This window comes from Larus michahellis, chromosome 2, assembly GCF_964199755.1.
Source record: "Larus michahellis chromosome 2, bLarMic1.1, whole genome shotgun sequence".
NCBI lineage: Eukaryota > Metazoa > Chordata > Aves > Charadriiformes > Laridae > Larus > Larus michahellis.
In genome coordinates, this window is record NC_133897.1 from 10,488,734 (window position 1) to 10,511,031 (window position 22,298).

Consider the following 22,298-nt stretch of genomic DNA (forward strand, 5'->3'; position numbering starts at 1 on the left):
GAAAGCTAATTGCACTGTGTTCCAACTTCTGTCTATACAGGGAGATTTTCAATTAAAAAAAGGAAGAAGGATCATTTACTCAATATAGGACAAACTAAGCGTTCCAAACTAACTTCCTCTCCACACTACTGACCTCCTGCAGACATTTCATTTCAAAATTGTGTTTTTCTTTGCAGAATGGAGTCCCTATTTTTCAAATACCTGCTTTAAAAAGTTAGAAGTTGAAATTATTTTGGGTGAGGCGTGAAGTCCATCAAAACCTAAAAATGTAAGGTAGCGTTTGTACAAACTTCAGAACTCAAACCTAATAAGTTTACATCTAAATTTAAACTTAATAATAAAAAAAATTCACACTCTTAACTTCCACAATCTTAGTTTTCACAACAAAATCTTCCTTTGATCTTTAAAAAAAAATAATACATAAAATCATTCATCTTTTAGAATAATCAAGAAAATACTTACACAGAAGTAACAAGCATCCCATCAGTGATATACAGGAATATAAATACGGGAGGTAGAATTCCCAGAGGTCTGTAAAGAAAATATTGAGCACAGTCTTAGCTTATTACAAATAGGCTACTTATGTCACAAGTACAACTGAATTCACTTCTTTTTGTAAGCATTCAGGAATGAACAATTGTATTTTCAAGAATAAATTAAGAATTACTCAGTTAATAATCTCCTGTAGGCAACTAAATCCCCAAGTACTTTAGCTTGAAAAATATCTTCAGTTTTTATTTCCATTGCACTTAAATCACTTGGTTTTAACCTACGTCATGTCCACATGAGCATGGAACTTCTCAGCACGCTAAAAACAGATTTAAAAGCAAAAATGGTATTGACTAAACTAATACAGCTTCTTCACAAGCTGTGCAATACTCATATAGCATTTTCTAGAAAGACATTTAATTGAAAACATCCATTTCCACAATTAAAATTAAACTACTGTGGTGGTTTTTTTGAATTCCATACCATACAAAGACTCCATACTGGCAGCATCATTGTCTATGAGCGCTGAAGCCACCCATACGATGCCAAGGATAAGCAGTGCAAGAAGAATAAGCATTACAAGGGTTTCCAAAATGCGTGCTCTGATGCCCTGTGGGCAGAAGAGGGGAGAGGGAGGGAAGAACACAGCCAAGAACTTAGAATCGGGTATTTTCAAACATAAGAAAAATACAAACAAATAGCAGTTCCTTCTTCCTAAATATATACTCACGTTTTAACGTGTAGACAAAAGCATAACATGTAATGCACATTTAAAAGGCAGCGCATAAAAAAGGAAGTACTTATGGCTTTATAGTGCCCAGATTGCATTTTTCCCCTTAAAACCACAGAAAAATGTTTTAAATTGCATATGCCTCACAATTCTCATTAATCTCATTATTCCATAAAGTATTCTTTATACCATATGATTTTGCTTGAGCATTTTTAAAAGATGGATTACTTTTCTAATACTTTCAGCAAAGAAAGTGGATTAGCAAATTTTTATCTATGATTCCAATCAAGGGAATGGAAAGCCAATTATGGCAAACAGCCAAATGGCCCCGCAAGCATTAAACCCTGCGCAGGTACAATGCACCAATTTAGTTAAAATACATTCTTCAACGGCAATGGCTTCTTGCGCCGTTCCTCGCAGTCTTCAGAGCCCTCAAGCGTACGCTCGGCGTTACTGCCCGCCCCGACTCTGCCCACGCTCTGCTGCTGCAGCCGCCTCCAAAACCTCCCAGCTGAGCGGAACACCAACGTCTCGCTTCCAACACACGCAAATCGCAGGCCTACAAGGTTATGTGTCACAGCATTCGCTCCAGTCTAGAAATGTAACAACACTCTAATAGTTGAGTGGTAGATTTGCAAGTGTAAATATACCAAATAATACACAAAGTTATATTTAGTTAATTTTTTTTATCGTTGTTTACTGTATTTTTAAGCAACAGAGTTATTCGGACACTTTCTTCAGTCATCCTTGCTATTAACGGACCATCAGATTGCTGTTCACATAACAATTTTACTTTTATTTTTCATTTGCCAGTATACATCTCCACAAACAAACTCCATCTCTTGTTCCTTACACAGATTCATCCCAATTTGTGTATATTCCAATGAAAAGTCTACTTTATAGTTAAAAGCTGAAAGCTTGTTTTACTTTATTATTTGTCTACTTTTATCACCTCTTCCCTCACTGCTTAATGCAAGAGGGTAATCTTTCCATGACATTTACCCTGAAAATTATGCCTCCCTACATAACTACTGCATCCCACCACGAATGAGGCATCCTAACCGTGAGCACTTATCTCGTCTAGCACACCAGTTCCTCTCCACCATCAACCCTCTGCAGAACAGCTATGGTGGCATGAAGGAAAAACAGACAAAAAAAGCCCTTCACCAAATTCCCCGTAAGGTTAAGTGGGCAGATCAAGTCCAACTCGTAAAGGATCTCAAACACCAAAATTCAAATTAAAGGCATTATGGATAGGATATAGATTTACTCCTAAAATGTATTTTGTGTACAATAAAAGTGACTTTGAGGTTGTTAAAAGTTATTAAAAAAGGTTATTTTTGTAGTTCTCAGAAACTAGCCTTCAGCCTTCCATGAGTTATTTTGAAGGTGAGCATCTAAGCCAAATATATATATTTGAAGATTAAATAGCCACATGTCTATTATTAAAGTTTTGAACTTGAGCAATAAATTACCAGGAAACAACCAGATTACGGTCTAAGTACTTAGCATTGATATAGAGCCTTCACCTTACAACAGAAGGAAGTTACAGGACTAGAAGAAAACCCAAAACATTCAAGGATGCACGCACAGAGATCTGCTTCAAGCTTTCGAAAAGCCTTGAAGGCTCCTTTCCTCTCCTAGGCAGAGGAAAACATAAAGCTGCCTTCTCAGTTTCTGAAAGCCTTAGCCACAGAAAGTGGATTCCTGACTTCCCTACTACAAGACACATGCACAAATCTCAGGCTCTCTGACTTCAGATTTCACAGCAATAGATTCTTCTGGACAAACCTGTAAAATATTTCATTTTACATGGCAACCTGAACACCAAATCCTCCTCCCTTGGATGGAGTAGCACAATTGTCAAAACAGATAAAGAAGAAATACACTGTGATGGATACAGTCAATTGTAAATAACTTTTTCACATTTACTGCAAGTAATACAAAGTCAGGTAAGACCAGGACAATACAAATAACACTCTGTCTCAAAAAGAGAGATGACCACAGCACGTACTCGGACGTAACCACTGCTTTTGGCCAGAAGTACCACTGGCACAAACTCTAGAAAAAGCCAGTTAGCTGCCTAACGAGCCTTCCCTGGTTTTTGGGTTCCATGCTAGTTTGAATAATCTTTGATTCTCAGAAAATTGGACCAATCTCCTGTTCTCACTAGTTACACCTGTTTCTGCACCTATGTGACACATGAGCAATGCTGCAGTCTCACATATGCATTGAAAAGCAGGACTGACACGTTAACTCCAAGGGTGGAACGATTGCTACATTCCACAGTGCACATAGACAATAGGATTCACACACTGATGATCATTTAAAAATAGTAAAATAGTAATATTTTGAAGAACTTCAATGAAGTGACTAGATAGAAACATTCTGTCATAGGCACTAATGAATACCTGGTAACAGTCCAGGATTAAGAAAAATTAAAAATTAAGATGCTTAAAGCCTATAGGTAAATACTTAATCTCAATTAGGCATCCGTAAGACTGTGCCCTATTAAAACATTAATGTTCCAGGCCCATTAGTTCGTACTTACTTACATTAGCGTACCTATTAGCTGCTACTTGTAAGGAATGAAAGGTACACAATTTCCCACCACAGGCACACAGAAAAATTCTGGAGAATCACAGAAAAGAAGTGAGAGGTGAGCCTTAGGCACCCTTACTACTTATTTTTGCTGAAGGTAATTTTGTTTGTTTAGGTGAAACATTTAGCACTTGAACATTATCATTAGTAACATCACTAATTTAAGAGCTGGGCAAAAATCTACACTCCTGACAGAGCACAGAGAAAACACAGGTAAATACAAGCAACGTTTCATTTTCTTTCAATGAAAGCAGAGCTATGCAAATAACCATTGAAATTCAATGCTGGATTTTTAATTCTTTTTTCTGAGCAAAAACTTCTTCGCTGACATTTTGGTTTTGGCTTAACATTTCGTCTTTGAGTCATTTCCCTTCTCTCCCACAGCTCCATTATATTACTCAGATTTCTTAGATGAACCAAATGTCACGGCATATCTTCATGGCACAGAAGACACTGCCACTTCTATTTCACATAATACTTGTTGCACTTTTTGAAACCATTTATTCCTCACATTTTTTTGTGTGAAAAGGAGCATTAGAGTCTGCCACCTTCAAAAACAGTGACAATCCCATCTAAAAAATGGAGATTTCAAATCAGCTTGTAAAAGTACGTTTATTGTTCATCTTCAGTCTACACCATCGTATCTGTCTCGAGTACAGAATTAACAAATGAGTACACTATGAAAAAACATGTAGTGTAGGTATGTAGGACTACTCCAGATTAGCATTCTAAGTAAGCAAGGAAAAAAAAATAGTAATACAGCACTAAATCTTAGTGTCAAAAAAGTGACTGCGATGGAATCAATTGGAAGAGTGCTTTGATTCCTCATTGTCAGTGTGCAGATGGAACCAAAGGAAACTGTTGCCACACGAATGAAGGAGGTGACCTACCCAGAAAGTTCAGTGTGTGTGCACTCGCACACGTATGTACACATACAGGGGCAGGTAAGGGAAGGAGCAGGGAACAGTCACCTTTTACATCAGAGGTTTCCAGTTCGACTGTTTAATCAGGAGAAAACAGCTCCTGAGCTCCTGGGATCACTGCTTAACATTCCTACAGAAACTAAACTGATTATAAGAAAGAAGAATGGGAAAATGCTTTGTATTTTTAGTTTTCTGTATTGTATTTGAGAAGGAAAACTAAGTTGTCCGAGTCTTCACCTAGTCGTCTTTTCCTAATGGTTCTGACAGGCGGAAAACAAGGAAAGCAAGTGTTATACAACCAACCAGCTTGCATCAGGTTTTTCAGAAAGTTGTTCTAGATCTCAACTTTCAAACCCACATTTGGTAACACACGTACTACTTCATTCTTGAGGTGTCCTTCATTACAAACAGAATGAAGATACCAAAGTTAATTCACTTCGTATGAATTATTTTAATGCAATTCCACTTGCAGTTAAATCTGTTTTAAGGGAGGAGGAATTTCCTTATCTCCAAACCAAGCACGAATCACACAGTGAACACCAGAAGGATACCTCCAGGGTATTGACACAGTGAGGGAAAAAGACTGGTTCACATCTACCCTATGTTCTAGTATTTAAAGAAGAATTCAAACATAAGATGCAGACTGAAACAAATTATAAAATGTCTGCACAGCCTATTAAGGAGGGTATAAGGAGTACCTTGGTGGTATAAGTGGTACCTTGGCACCACTATCAATTAAAACCCAGGTTTCAGTACAGCATTAACTACACAGCCTTAAATAACTCTCCCATGCTGTAGACTTACAAGACGAACACAACCACAGTCTTTAGAAATAATTTTAAATGTTCCCTTCCACCTCAGGCTAAATTGTGTTGTTTTAAAATATGGTGATAAGACAATTCTAAACGAGAAGAGTGAGCTCAGGCAACACACTTGCTCTCTTTTCAGTAAGGCAAGCTGGCCCCTGCAGTACTTCTGTTAGCACATTAATTTTAATGAGGTCAAATCCCTTACTTTCTCTTGGTCAGTTACTGCTGGGATACTGGTTAAGCTGAAGAGGTAACAAAAAAACAACAAACCAACAACCCACACCAAGATTTAAAAAAAAAAAATAATAATTTTTACAGTGCTACATATACCAGATATCAAAAAGAAAATCACAAACTGCACAAAATGTAATTGAGCTTGAAACTATAAAATTAAATGGGGAATAGAAATACAAGTTAAGGTGGTTGGGTTTTCTTACTTTCACTGCTATACACTAAGAATACTGCTGTGACTTCAGCTTACATTTGTGTGCACAAGGAGAGAAGACTGGGAAAGAAATAAGGGATGTAGGAGGACCTAGAAAAAAAAATATTGCTTTCAAAAAAAGCTTGTCTAGAATAAAACCTAGGATTCGAAAGATTATTTGCCAGTCAGGAAGATTAGAAAAATCTGAATCTGTAACCAGGACACATAGTCCTCAAAGGAAATGAATGAAGCAATGTAGACAATGGTTATTCCTTCAGACACTCCCTGAAGATCTCCAAAAACAAGCATGACATGAACACATTTTTTTATTATAGAAAAGGGGCTCAGAAAGCATTCTCACTTCTGTAGGTGCTGCTCCTGCTCCCAAGGGATATGGAGAGAAGAGGGAAGGCTATCAAACACCAAGGAGGAGAGAGAGATGAACTGGATGTGAAACGGAAAGAGCAAAAGGGAAAGGGACAGCAATAATGTGAGCTAAAAGAAAGGTAGAAGTGTTGAGAAGAACCACCTGATCTTTGGTCTTCAATTCACACATATGTTTCTCTGTAGGTCCAAATATAAGAGGAATGTTGTTCCCAGGATAGACTCAATTAGGGCCCTCCTTTGGGAAGCATGAACCGCAATGTGAAGGAAGGTGGCGCGTCTCTTGCTAGACAGTGATTTTAGTTTTAGTAGCTCAATTTTAAAGGCTTTTTCCATGAAGGTATGTATCTAGACCAAAACATGAACTGTCATTGCTTCCAGCACTACAGGCACGAAAAATGGTCTTTGGTAACTGCTAAGCGGGAAAACAAAAACACATCCAACAGCTTGCAGTTTCCTCAAGTGAGTTTCAGATAATCCATAAGGCAAAATGGACTTCTGAAAGTGAATTACCTGCGTGGTTCCCTATTGTCACGGAAGCGGAAGCTTGGCATCATAGAGGCCAACTTGACACATAAAACGAGTCTCATGTGGATTATTAAAAAAATAAAATATGGTCAACAAAAACTTTTGGAAGCTAGTTATTATAATCTGATAGAAGTTACAATTAAACTGTTTATCAAGAAAATCGGGAAAAAAAGACTGGCACATTATACACTTTAACCCCCTCCTTTTTTTCTTTTTTATAAACATCAAAGTTTCACAGTTTAGGCACAACAGCTCACCTACACTTTTTACTCACATTTTCAAAATCCACCGAGTTTTTCAACGTGAGTGCTTAACCAAGTGAAATATTTTCTTAAAGAGAAGACGTTTAATACATCAACCCCAGCAGCCTGGAACTTGCCAGAAGTACAGTAATATCTGTCATCTTCCCTGTACACTAACGAGGGGAGAGGAAAAAAAACCCCACAAAAATAAAAGATGAACAAATAGAGCATTTGAAGCTCTCTACAAGTGAAAGCTGTCCTACAAACACATTCTAAGGATCTTGAGGTTTGTACAGCCCCACCCCTACCTCAAGAAAAAAATGTTTCTTTCTTGGAACATTACCTGGTTATAGTTATTCTGATAAACAAATTATTAGTTCCTACCAGATGGACAGTTTTGGAACTACATCACTAACGTACAACACAGTATGACTTTTGTTAATTCTAGTTAATTCTACATTTTAATTTGGTTGCAAGTTGTGGAGAAAAAAAATAATCAAAAGAGTTATTATCAATGAAGTAAAAATTACAACGTTACACACAAAACCAGAGAGTTCTAACAAAGTTTCTATGGTGCTGAATATTTGAACACAGTTCTGCTTGGACATCTTGACCTCTTGCAAGGTAGGTAAACACTACTTTTTACACTATGCCCTGACCCACAGGGAAAGCCTGGGAAACATTTCTGCAATCATGGCACATTTAAAGCACGCATGAAGCCCATTGTTTTCATGTGACAAAAAGGAGTCTTAGTAACCTTAAGGTTTGTTCAGCAAGAGGCTGACTGCAACAAACACGCGAGCTAACATCCACGGAAAACAAACGGAGGCACTAAAAAACCCATGAGAATTACAGCAGGTATGAGGTTGGGGATGTTATGTATTTTATGTATTAACATCATTTACATTTTTAGCATGGGATACCCCCCCCAACCTTCTCAATTTGTGAGCATTAGCTAAGAGATCATCTTCATGCATTCTAACCATTTCTATGGTTAAAAACCATACTTGGAGCAATCTTTGTTCTGACCTATTCAAGGCAATGCAGAAGTATTTTTTTTTTATGTAAAGGAGACCCATTTTCCATCAGGTAGCATGGAAACACATACTACATTTAGCACACTGATATTTAGTAAAGGAATCATTACCTTAGGAGATTACAACAAATTACCAAGTCAAAAACAGAAGCTGTAGTTTTAGGAAAACTCAGTTCATTTTAAAAATGCAGAAGCCAATGACTCAGAACCCTCACAGAGCAAACTAAAAAATTTTAATCAAGAAATAATATATTCAGGCATACGAGTCAAGCAATCAGAAAAAAAGTCTCCACGCAAGAACCAAAGACTTCAAACTGTAACCAGTGCTGACTGTGTCTTGTCCCACACCACCTCTTCCCTCACAGAATCCTTCGAGCCTATGGGGATTTTAAGATTAAAATGAACGTGAGAAAAACAAAATGAAAGTTAAAGGAACTTGAAGGAAAAAACCATGATTAATTCTTTGGGTATTGGCTAAAGACATGTAGCAATACGCATAAGAATTATGCCTGCCAAGTTGGAAATGAAGGACCAATTTTTGACCTCAACGAGAGGTCAAAAAAAAGATGCCTTTATTTAGTAGACTGGTGAAAAGGACATCTATCCAGGATGCAGCACACCCACTGGAGTGACTCCTCTGCCAAAGAAAACTTAGGCCCACTTCTCCAATGTCCCAGAAGAGTATCCAAACCACAGTGTTACAGTGTATTTTGGGGTCCATATCCATCAAACTTTCCTATTGACATCACTGCATACAAATAACTCACTGAAATAACCTAAGAACCAAGACAGGCTCTTTGCAGACTTGCATCCTTGCGACTGAGATAAAACACATTTCTTTCTCCTTTTTTCCCTAGTATCTATTTAATTATCCAATACAAGATGGACTCCAGTGAAAACGATAATGTGAGATTCACTTTTTGCCTAGCAGTTAAGGCATTGTTTCAAATACATGGATTCAAATTGCTTAAGGAAAGAGCATACACTTCACTCTTCTACATCTAGGTATCATTCCGGCATATTTAACATAGAAATAGTGTATTAGAGAAACATTCCTTCCAAATTTTGTAACAGAAGACATACCAATTTCTTCAAACGAGGAAAAGCTAGACAGAATATCAGAGAAAATGCAAACACCTACTAGCTGGAATAAAGTAAGCACAGCCTGCAGCCGTCAGATGTATGTGACTACCCTGCTGCAGCCTGCCCTAACCTCCTTTGCAGAAAGAAACTACTGGGGAAAAAACCCAAACAAACAAAAAAAACCCAAACCACCAGGATTATGTCTAAGCTCTCATTAAAAAGGATGTATGCGGATCTATTTACAGTGTAGTAAAAGCATACAACCCAAACCTTTCTGGGGGGAAGGGAAGTAAGAAACAAAAGCACACACCAAGTAAAGTGATGACTGTCCCAATGCTACCCCTTCCCCCCCCAAGTTTGCTCTGTTGTTCCATTTCCTAGCCCAGCCCTCGCTAATTAGCTCTTAGATGGTCCACTCCCTCCACCTACCAAGTTTCCCAGACTTTCCAAAGCCACCTGCAACAACAACATGGGAGCTGCGGGATTTCTGACACTATGAGTCTCCCTCTAATCATTTACTTTTGGATCAGAAAGAATCTTTCCTGCTAGACTGGAGCGATAGGAAGATAAATAGATATTTTCCAACTTCTTTGTAGCTTAGCAGAGGATTAAGTAATGCAAAAGTATAAAGAAAAACTTGGAATTTGCCATTGTGTTTCTAGCAGAAAGAAACCACCAAGACAGTTCCCAAAAGCAAATGACACGTAGAAATACACAGGTCACTATTAAAGTTCTAAAATAAAGATAAACCTGGAGTTTTTTTGGTGTCAATGTCTATTACTAACCATCTGCAAGGGTAAACAAGATCAGAAAGAAGGCACACATCTAGGAATTGGCCAGAGCACCAAACTGCTGGAAGCTCCTTTTAATAAGCTGGGAAATCCTTCAAAAAGCTACACCAAAAAAAAAGAAAAAAATTTCAAAAATAAAAAAAATAAGATGGTCAGGGATGGGAGACAAACTCACTGGTCCTTCTTCCTCTCCTCCTTTGTAAATAAAGTTGTTGGCTGCCTTACAAATTCTTACTACTGCTGGTTATCAGTAATAATGAAAAAAACCCATTGTTTTTAGAGAGGGAATTAGAAGTTGTGTTTACCTAGTAAAGCCTCATTTAATAAAAGGAAGCCAATTAGAAAATTGTTTCATACCTTTATATGATTAAGATATTTACATTAAAACTTGCCACTATCAATATGAAATTATACGGCAATTTTCATCTCTGTGAATTAAAATGACATTTCTATTAAATCTGTAAAGTCTTTTTTCATTTTTGTATGAAGTAACAAAAGTGCATAAAGAGACTTAAAATAGATACAATGTTTTTGTTTGTTCTGAAAGGTCACTTCTTGGTGTCAATGAAGACTCAAATGAGAACACAGACTAATGTGCAAATATTCCAGTATTCAAATCTTAATAAAATATTCCTCATGCACAAACCAGCCATTTTTATAAAAAAAAAATCACCATGCTCAAATAAAAACAGCAGCAGATTAATTTAATGTTTCTTACCATTTAATAAAAGGAACGCAAATACTGAGATGGAAACGTGTTCATATTGCCTTCTTGAAGCCTCTAACTCAGACATGCCCAATTCTTAGAGGCATCTGCCTTTTTCCTGTGACTAGGAGAGGGGGCTTCTGGATCCCCTCAATCACAGCCATTTCAGGGATGCTGCATGTGTGAATAACCCCTTCCCAAAGAATGGCAAAATTTTCTAGTTTAAATTAAATAGTTTTATGACTTATATGATAAACTGGCAATAATAAAAAATGAAGAAATACATTTCAGGATTTTTAGATATCGTCTGCCACAAACAGAAGGGTCTATAGAGGGCATTAAGAATGCTCTATCCAAACAAAATTTGAAAACTACTCATTTCTGCCTAAAAAAAGTATCTCAGGGAAAAAAAAAATAAAAAGTATTCGAAAACCCAGTGCTTCAGTTTACATCAATCATAAAATGAAAATTTTCAAGCTTAGTATTGGTAACTGTACCATCTGTACGCTTTACCAGTAGTAGAAATACTTAGCATGTCTATTTTTACTCATGCAGTACTCCATAAGTTATCCTAGTAACAAATAAAAACTGTAACAAAAAAACAACCCCAAAACACACTCGATTTAATCACTAAGAGAGCAGCAGAGAAAAATATTCACGCCTTATTCCATTTGCAGGCTTTCAGCTACATGTTAAAAGTTTTTAGCAAAGAACTCTGGAAATTCCACAAAACTAAGCATGCTAAATTCAGCAAAAATGTACAAGTTCAGAACGATGTAGGAGTGGGGAAAGCACAAGAGTTCAGCAACGCACTTCGTTCCTGGCTCAGATGAGGTGGAATAACTAATGCTCCAGTGCTAGCTTCTAAAACTAATTAGTTTTACTGATGACTACCTACTCATAGTGCATGTCATCTCATCCAGTTTCTCACGGTATGCTAGAAAAGTAACGATCAGAGAACCATATTTTGAAATAACACTACGGGTGTTTGGGATTTTATTTGCACAGTATTTTTACCCCAATATTACTAACAATCCCTGTTTCATCTTGTTACTCTACTAATTTCCATAGCTCAAATACACAAAAATGTTGCAAGAAGAGAGACCAACCTGACGCATTTTGCTTTTCTATCTACATTAAAGAGTTAGTCAAAAAAGTAATTATAATCTCAAGCCCATAAACTCCTGCAGAAAGGCTGAATCATTGCTCAGCTAATGAAGTCGCAGTGAGGCAGGTAGTGCAGAAAAGCTATGCCGAATAAACTCTAGCATTAGCTTATCTCCTGTTAGCCTACGTTTTTGTAACTTACGCCGAGGCCTCTTTAAAAGAGGTACATTCTAATTTATGAAAGCAACCAACTGACATTTAACTACTTCAATGAAACGGAGCACAGATCACATCTCATCACATCTTGATCCAATGTGTGCAACAACCAACATCCACTTATTTCCCCCTCAGCTGTCCCCAGATACAGAACTGTTACATATATTCAACAAACCACAGATCTCTTTATGGTAAAATAAAAAGGACAGATAACGTCCCCAACTGACTTAAGCAAGACATCTTATAAAACCTTATAAAATGTTTTATATATCTACAAAACAAATTCACTTTAAGCCATTATTCCTCAACAGTCACAAGTTTCTCTTTCCTAGCCACCAATTCTTGGATTTCTTTTTATCTTGCTCTCAATAAAACGTGACATGGCCCAAAGAATACACACGCATTACCTGTCCTGCACAGCCTTTGTTCCTAAATGTCTGAATACAGACACCAAAAAAAAAAAAACAGTTATGCATGCTGAAGACTAGGCTTTGTAATACAAAAGCAAATACAACCAACATTCCCGACCTCTTTTTCACCTAACTGTAGTAATTTTCAGGTTCTTACAGTCTTTACCTTAACTTTGTCTTAGAGTCATTGTGAAAGGACAGAAAACCAGACATCCCTGCAATACTTTTACAGATAAAGGTATTTTCATCTCATGCTAATCTACAGTATAGTTACATATTCCACATATTCCAATCACAGGTCCTCAAAAGCAGGCCATACACTCACATAACTCTTTTCAGACTATTTTGCTGAAATATACCTGTGAGGTAAGATTTATTTTTTTTCCCCTCTGCAGAACTGCAAATAAAGGACCTGGTAGTGTAAAGCTATAATTTTAACATGTTTTCAGAGTTTAGTGTAGACACTTGTCAATGTGACATGCTAACAAGTATGCTAAACCTTCTCATCTTCCACTTCCTGCCATTTTTTATAAATAAAGCTCTTCTCAAATTTAATATTAGATGTGTCTGTCCTCTACATTACAAGTTATATACACACTCTACATTTACCTACGTACGAATGGTCGTACACACGGACATCAGCGGAAGCAGGAAGCATACAAAGAGCCAAGATATGCACCATTCTTAATGAAAGATCTACCACTAAATATAGTCTTTAACTATCCACCTTACATTTTACAGATTGTTATGGATTTGTATAACTACCAGGTAAGCATGCTTTTATTTTAATAGGGAGAAGAAAAAACCCTGATCAAACCACTTGCCAAATCCAAATCCCAGAATAATCAGTATCTGCTCCTGAACAACAACAAAAAAAGTCCAATAAATTTTAAATGGTGTCATTTTAAATCACTCCAGTTTAAAGAACTGTATTTCATATTTGAACTTAAGATGTTAGCTTATGTCAAAAATACAAAACTAAACAGCTGCCTTTGATGTGACTGATTAAATAACTTTTGTCTCTGGTATTACTAATGGAATGAATAAATGGGTTGTAATACAGTGCACGATAATTCAGCTACATACTAGTAAACATTTCATGGAGATCAGAGCACTAAAGTCTCAGCTCATGTTGAATGATTTTATAGACAAATAAATATGAGCTTAAATGCCAAATAAACATACACTGTTAACTGGGTACCTTGAGACTACTTGGTGAGCCATTACACACAGTGGCCTGTGGGTATCGCAGTCAGACATACATGCAAGCATAAAACACCAACTCAAATGCTGTTTCCAAACAAGGTTCAAGTGTCTTGTACTCTCCAAATCACTTTTCCAGAAAAATCAAGACAAATTTAGAAAACTGACTGGTTTTAATTAGAGATAATCTCATATTGGAAAGGATTCCCAAAGCCACTTTCCAAGCCACAATAATTCTGTATTATAAGAACAATTGCTTTCCATGGAATACTGCTTGAGACTAGCAAAAAATTTTCTAAAAGGAAATATTTCAAAACTAACTTTGAACATACTTACTAGACTGGCTTTATCACATACCGAAAATGTATTTTACAGTGCTTTACACTTACAGTTGTACCAGAGTTCTGCTGGTATACACAGCAAAACTGGGGAGTACAGCTTTTCTACGTGGAAAAATACAGAAATTAGAATTTCTGTACCCACCAAGGAAGGAAAAAGCAGCAGGTTTATTTTTCACTCATGCTTATTACTATGTTTAGTTACCTAGAGTTTGCAAACACAATGCACTGCAACACAACCCATTAGAAACTTAAGCCTAGTTCAGTCTTATTACACAGTAACATGACTAGGAGAAGTCATTACTATTGATAAATACAGAGTGAATCACATCAAATATTGAGGAGTCGGAAGCTGTACGCACTGCGGCTGTTCAGCAAGTTAACTTAAAGCTTATCTTTACAGCAAAAAAAGCAGTTTCAAAAAAATGTTAGTAACTGTATTTTCGCAGAGCTTCAATGTTTCATTCCCTCCCCAAATAAGTAATTTTCTTTGTGAAACACATTTGTTAAAGCCGTGCTCCCATGAGAGAGAGAGGGCAAGGGAAGAAATCTGCCTTTAACAGCAGAAACCACTGTATTTCACTCTTTGAAAGGGAACCTACACACCACATTTTCCTTGCACGGGTTAAGCTGCAACTGCTAACACAGGCAGGAATTTGCAGTCCTGACAGCCAAATCTTTATACAGTAGCGAGCACCAGGCAATAAACTGTTCTGAACACTGGCCCGTCTTCACCTGCCTTAAGTGTATGAAAAAACTGGTACTTTTTTAAGTGGTGTTTTTATTAAAATAAACTCCATGAGAATTTGGGAAGAGATATCAAGGAAAGGCAAGCAGATGGAGAGACTAGCTGACACATAACAATAGCTGGTGAAATATTACTCTTATTTTCTGTAATAAACACCAAGATCAAAACATTATGCAAGTTAAATTTCCTTGAAAGGTTCCCAGCAGGAGTTTTCCTTTTTGTTTGTGCAGTACGCGATTTCCTCTCACCCACAAAAAACATACCAAGAATGTGCATGTGCCACTAACACTAAGCAGCACTTCCTTAATCACTCATTTCCAACAATTTATGGATGATCAGTGGCAAAAACGAGCAAAAATAATGAAAGCATGCAATGAAAGCTCATTGAGACAAACCGGCTTGGACTTCCTACTCATTTCTGTGTCTCTTTAAGATGGGGGTCTGATACAAATTAGCCACTGGGAAAAAAGTCATCTGGTCATAAAATACAGTACAGGGTCACTTTTATGTAAGTTTGCCAAAAGGGACATAAACCAGGACAATTTCAAACTGTGACACAGGATAGAAGTATATTAAAAAAATCTTTGTTCCTCCTCCATTGTGCTGTCATGTTGCTCAGCTTTATAGACATTCTGAGCACCAGCTCTGGCCTCTTCGCTTCCACCTGGTCTACCTAATTAATTAAGCAAGGAAGTTACCTCAAATTTTTGTACTATTTGTTTTTATTATCATGCACTTCTTTTGATGTTCCAGGAGTTAACCTCTTAATCCACAGACTCTGTGTGTTGTGTTCTTGAACATTTTGGGATGTCTGGATAATTTGGATAATTGGTCAGGATGTTGCTGTCGCTCATGTTAAACTTTATGCCATGACTTCAAGTTCAAAGATCAGTATTAAGGTAAAATACTTCATAAAGCCTTTTTAAAACTCTACACTCGTGATTATGCAATACCTAGTTATTCCAGTTTCTCACGGCAGTAAATTGCACTATTTGTATTTTCTTACAAGGAAATTACTCCTAAACGTCTTTATCTTTGTCAACTTCAAACAAATACAAATTTCAGTTGAAGTTACATCAAGAGAAAGCATATTTTAAAGGTCAAAGATACAGCAATTATCTCCTCAGAAATGCCTGCCTCCACACAGCAGCACACATGCACTTTTCTGCGCAGTCTGTTACCACACATGGAAACATCAGCACTGTGAACTACAGATGCTCAACTGCAAATACCACAATTTTCCTTTTTTGGAGAGAATAATAAAGAATGGGGTTAATTCTGACATTAAGAAACATGGTTGACACCTTTGTTTCATAACTGTACTACACAATTTGAGAAGGCCAGTGACAAAGAACTGGAAAAGTATCTAAACAAAAATAAAACTTCATGCACAGACTCTACACAGGAAGACAAGAAGAATACAGAAAGATATGAAAGTTTTTAATATTGATGCAGGAGATTAAAGTTACTTCAAGTATTCCAATAGCTCAGTTACTAGCACCAGTGAGGTGTAATCTACCACAATGACCTCCAACTGCTTCAACAGTCTTGAAACACTTAATTCACACACGTGCATGAAAATACATGTCTGCATAAATACACACACAGCATGTACACATATGTACACAGAGATATACATATATTATACACTTCCACTATTGTTTTTGTAATTATTTTCCTGATAACCGAAGTCTGCAACTGACATTAAATGGAAATAAACTATGGCAAGGAAGAGCACTTAAGCTCTTTAAAAGGGCATGGTCAACCCCCTTAGGCCCAAAACGTCCTTTTTGAATTAACATAGTGGTTTTAATTAAAAACGAGGCAGAGAATCAGTTTGATTTTTCAGTACAACACTGCATCCGTCCATGGTGAGTGTCCGATTTCCGTATTTCTCTCCTCTGCACAATATGCAAGTCCTTGGTTGTTTTAAACTGTTGCCCTGGGGAATCGAAGAGAGTCTATAAGAGGGGCCATGTGCCTTTTAGAAAGTATACTAGCAACCAAGAAAAGGAGCCATAGTAAATTGGAAAATGGATAATCAAATCCATTCTGATTCATGAAACTTAAACAGTTAAGGGGGCAATGCTTCCTTACAAGAACATGTAAAGCAAAGTTACACCAAGTTTGTAATAGTAACCTATGAGCTATATGGAATATCATAGCTTGCAAAAAGTTCACATTACAGTGAATACATAAAAATCAACTTTTATAACACAATCTACGATAAACACTCAAACAGATGGCTAAAAACTTCGGGGGTTAGGCCTATGTATGATAATGACTAACATTACTGTCACAATATAAGATGAACAAAGAAATGTACTGAAAATTAAAAAATCCATTCAATTTCAGATATGAATCTCTTAATCCTTTTCAGAACTTCTATTAAAATCCAACATGTAACTTTTACATGAACATCTTTGAACAGACATCTTGACTAGGCACACCTCAATCTCAAGTGAACTATTTATTCATTGGAAGGAAGGTAATTCTATAACAAATTCAAGATGACCTGCATAAAAGCTTCCACTGGAACAGTCTATTTATCCAAATTTTGAGCTGAGCTGGGTATCTAGAATCAACTGCTTTCCCTACTCCTTGCATCCAAATCACAACTGAAAGATTACATATCCTGTGCCAAACCTTCTTATTGAATGTCTTCACATTTACAGTAGATCGCTCTTGTCTTAAATGCTGCAAGTTTTGCCAAATGTATGAAATGTTATTTTAAATTGAGATCACTAAAATCTGATTTTGTCAGTTAACAGTAATAGCTTTTGAATGACTTTTTATCTCTCTGGCCCATTAGTCTGATGTGATGAATGACAAAATAGGACAATTTAAAAAAAACCAAAACTCACACAAGTGCAACCAAACCAAAATAATTTGTTAAGAGTACCAGAATTCTACAAAGTAACCATGGTCTCAAAATCTTCTCTGAAAAGAGATAAACAGTGTGCCAAAATCTAAGGAAAGCAAAAGAGATGGTAAGTATCCTTCACAGATTCTAGAACTGAAAAGCTTACACGTAATCCTGCGTTCAATTAACCATAAATCTTCCCAGACTCCAATCACCCTATTACATGATGTAACTCTTTAAAATATATATATTACTTATTACAAGTAAAATCATTTATGTGCATCAGAGTTTGGACAGAACACTTGATTTTTAACTATCAACTTAGTCCGGAAGTGACATGTGCCACTTACTTTGTAAGAAAAGTAACTAAAGATATGGTACGTTTGTATAAAAATGAACTACAATTCCTACATCTTCACCAATAGTTTTAGGGCTCACTCAAAACAATTCAGTATATGTCTGCATCCATTTTGGATACTTTTAAACAGAGCAGCCAGGTAGAAAAGACACCAGGCAAAGGCCTTGAGTACCTGTAGTAGGAATCACATTTGGCTTCTGGGCTGTACCAAAAACATCCAGGAGAAGTCAAAGTAACAAAACATCCTAAAATTGGGTGTTTCCCCCCCAACACAATAGGTGGGTTTTAATACTAAAATCTGATTTCACCTACTCCCATGAAGAAGGAAAACTACTCTAAAGCACCAACAATTGCCTTCTTCCTGACACCTGCAGATAGATGCATCTCATCTGGAGTTACAAGTGCTTCCAAGTCGAAACATGCAACAGTAATTCAATTTATCCTCAGTGGGATTTACTGATAGCCAGTATCATAAGTTTAAAGTTTTATGCAAAGTGCAAGTTTAACACAGCTAGAATACACAATGCATCTGTTGGAGCCAACAGAAATCTACAAGTCAAGAGGACACACCAGCAGTACCGTACATGGTACACTAATGCAGAGAATCCTTGGTCTTGGTTGGACTGCAGGATACACAAACCCACAAAAATCAGTAACATTTCTATTTTAGAAAAAAACATATACCTTAGCTGCAGCTAGACACTTACGAGTCAAAAGGCCTCCAGCTGAAAACTGGAAGGACAAAATGAGATGCTAAGAATTTTCTTAGCCCTATAGATACCCAAAGTGAAGGAAGACGAAGAGAGGAGAGTGTTTTCCAGCCAAGTTGGATAGGCACAGTTACACACAGTAGTCCACCACCAAGCTCCTTTGAAGCTGAACTCATTAGCTTAGTCATTCAAACTGGTAATTGAAGTTAACTTGGATACATCCACAGTTCAGTCAATACCAAGGAACACAGCAGTAGCATCAAGGAGCTCAGAACAGACTACACCAAACAAGTATTTACACAACATCTTGGTTGGGTCCTGCAGGGTCCTTTTGACACAGCTATATTGCTCAGTCCGTGTAATCCCCTGGTAGCTTCAGCTACAGCATAAAGTCTCTGCTTCGTCACATTATTCTCTCCAAATTAAAGTTTTCTTCAGGCTGTACTTTCTAAGGTTTTGGGGTTTTTTTGCTACCCTATGTTTTCTCTCTTAGAGAGAAGCCCTGAAATCCCAAACTGAATGCAGTACTTCAGTTGATTTTATCCCAACTCCACCAAGAACAAAAACTGCAACTTCCTCTCCTCCATGCCAATTCCTGTCAATGCAATTGGGAATGATATTTTCCTTCCCACCACAATCATCCCCTCGTTGATTTACGGTATGTGCAATCCACCAACGACTTAGTCTTTTGCATCCATCTTTAATGCATTTCGTTTTCCTGATTTCAGACCACTTTTCAAGATCCTTTGCTTTCCAATAACTGTCATCCGAAGGGCACAGAATTCCCTCAAGTGTAGTATCATTAAAAACAAAAGTGTAATCATTTGAATTATAAAGATTAATGAAAACGTGCTACAATTGGTCCCCAGACAGTCGTTCCAGCTTAATTTGATATTTATGATTTGAAACTCCTTTTGCTGTGCATCCCATTATAGTAATTTTTCATTATATTTCTTTAGTTCACATATTAATGTAATTATCATCTTATTGTTCAGAAATTGCTTTGCCAAATTCCATACTTCTCTGAAATACTCAGCCCTCAACTTGAATATATTCAATCAAGTTGAGTAATTTTAGTTATCCTCTACCCATTTAAGAGAGTTTTCTTAACATATTACTATTAATACTGATCACACTTGAACCTTTTTTGGGATGTTTATAATCTTTCAAACTCACAAGTCAAGTGTGTTTTCTCTAGGTCATCTGTTATTTACTCACCTTTCCCATTAGTACAAAGCCTGTACTTCTTTCTCTTATTATTTTATTTCTAGTGCATTTATAGAACCTTCTCTCCTTTTAGCATCCCAACAGAATCATTTTCCAAAACATAAAATCTTGATTAAAACATTTCATTATTAAAAAAAAAAAGACAGACAGACATGAGTTCAGTCATTTTCTTGATCTCAGTTACATGGCTTTTCAAGGACTTTTTTTCTTCCCCTCATGCTTACTCACAGCCACATGCTGTATAGTCGCTTTACCTGCTTGTGCAAGAGCACACGCGTATATACACATTCACATGAGCACACACATCCCAGCACCAAACCCTCCCAAATTTGTAGTTTCAGTTTCATCAGAAAAGAGGGCTGAAAATGGAATATATACTGTCATTACTCTGTATTTAACAGTATTTTCCTACCTTTTTTAAGCCAGCAAACCCTTCCGATTCCAGGAAGAAAAAGGCAAAGGGCATCAACACAAACAAACATAAGTTTGAAAAAAGAGAAGCAAGATTCCATAAACCTGCAACAAAGAAGAACAAGTTTACATTATAAGTTTCCCAGCTTTAAAAGTTAAAGATATTACATCTTCCTCCCTTACATATAACAATGTAGTATACATACAAGTGCTAATAGAAGCCAGGCTTTTATGGATACATAGTTATTTACAGGTCATTGCTGAAAAATACCTATTTCCCTGCCTAGTGATCTTCAAGCAAAAATTGGATACCATCTTAAATAGCAGCAAAAGTCTGAAATCTTGGGAGACAGACTGCAAACTCAGATGGACTACTTCCACAATACCCTACTGAAGGCTCGTTAGATAACCATTTTAAAAGTTTCCAGGACAAAACGCATTTTACTACTATTGGCAAACCTCACAAAATTTGGTTCTGTGTACTCACTTTCTCCCATATTTTTTCCTCAAAAGAAACTTTGACAAATCATGGATTTTAACATGAGCAATACACAAATGCCATTATCACCTCCAAATCAGAAGAAGGTACCACAGTAACAGCAACAGCAGCCTTCCACAATGAGGCGATTGGCTCGGTGGGCAAGAGAAGAGCAGTGGATGTTGTTTATCTCAACTTTAGTAAAGCTTTCAACATCATCTCCTGTAAATCTCCTCATCGTCTAATTAACGAAGTATGGGCTAGGGAAGTAGACTCTGAGGCAGACAGAAAATCGGCTGAGCATCTGGGCTCAGAGGGTTGTGACCAGCAGTACAAAGTCAGGCTGGAAGCCAGTCACCCACTGGTATAACCCAGGGCATTGATACTGGTTTAACATTTCATTAATGACCCGGATGATGGGAGAGAGCACATCTTCAGCAAGTTTGCTGAAAATACAAGATGGGGAGGAACAGTGGCCTGGCACTCAGATAAACCTCAGACAGGCTGGACAAATGGTCAGAGAGCACACTGGGGACCAATCGTCCCAAAAGCAACTCTGTAGAAAAGGCCTTAGAGGTTCTGACAGACACCAAGTTGAACATGAGCCAGCAACGTGCCATTGCAGCAAAGGTGTCCAACAGCATCCTGGGCTGCATTAGAAGTGTTGCCAGCAGGTCGTGGGAGGTGGTCCTTGCTCTCTGCTCAGCGCTGGTGGCACACATCTGGAGCACTGCATCCAGTTGTGGGCTCCTCTGTACAAGACAGACATGGCCACACTGGAGTGAGTCCAGCAAAGGACCACAAAGATGATTAACGGATTGGAGACCTGTCATACAAGGAGAGGCTATGAAAGCCAGAATTGTTTAGCCTTGAGAAGAGAGGACTTGGGGAGATCTTATCAATGTATTATAAATATCTGATCTGGGAGAGGGAAAGGAAAATAGAATCGGACTCTTCACGGTGCTATCCAGTGAACGGAGAAGAGGCAATGACCATGAATTGAAAAACCAGAAAATCTACTGAAACATAAGAGGTAACAAAAATAAACCCCAAACTTTTTCAATCGTGAGCATAATCAAACACTGCAGGCTGCCCATAGAGGTTTGTAATCTCTATCCTTCAACAGATTCAAAACCCAAATGGGCACTGCCTTCAGCAGTCTTCTCTAATGGACCCTGCTTTGAGCAAGGGGGTCAGACCAGACGATTTCCAGAGGTCCCTTCCAACCTCAACCATCCCGTGATCTAGGTGAAAAATCAACAACTGACTAAAACTAGGACATCTGTAAGACACATGTGACATCTGCAGGAAGGGAAAAGGTTTAGAAAACAACCTGAAGTGATAACTGATCATGTGATACCCATTAGGGGTATCTGCTCCATTAAGATTTTCTAAGCTGAACACTTTCTGAACAGCGTTTCTGGTGCCTCAATATGAGCTCATCATCATCCTATCAGAAGTTATGCAGGATGCAGTGTTTCTT

At 37.4% G+C, this 22,298-nt stretch overlaps 1 protein-coding gene across 7 annotated transcripts in view; it reads right to left on the bottom strand.

Moving 5' to 3' along the window:
• The window catches only part of LMBR1 (limb development membrane protein 1), a 71,984-nt gene that overhangs the window by 22,983 nt on the left and 26,703 nt on the right, over positions 1-22,298 (bottom strand). For 5 of the 7 annotated variants that reach the window (XM_074574130.1, XM_074574128.1, XM_074574129.1 and 2 more), the window contains 4 exons: positions 20,339-20,442; positions 1,600-1,812; positions 973-1,099; positions 463-531 (listed from right to left, as the gene is read on the bottom strand). In XM_074574130.1, the coding sequence (XP_074430231.1) occupies positions 463-531; positions 973-1,099; positions 1,600-1,812; positions 20,339-20,442 (513 nt within the window). The remainder of the gene's footprint in view (positions 1-462; positions 532-972; positions 1,100-1,599; positions 1,813-20,338; positions 20,443-22,298) is intronic. The other 2 variants (XM_074574133.1, XM_074574131.1) reach the window with 1 other exon arrangement.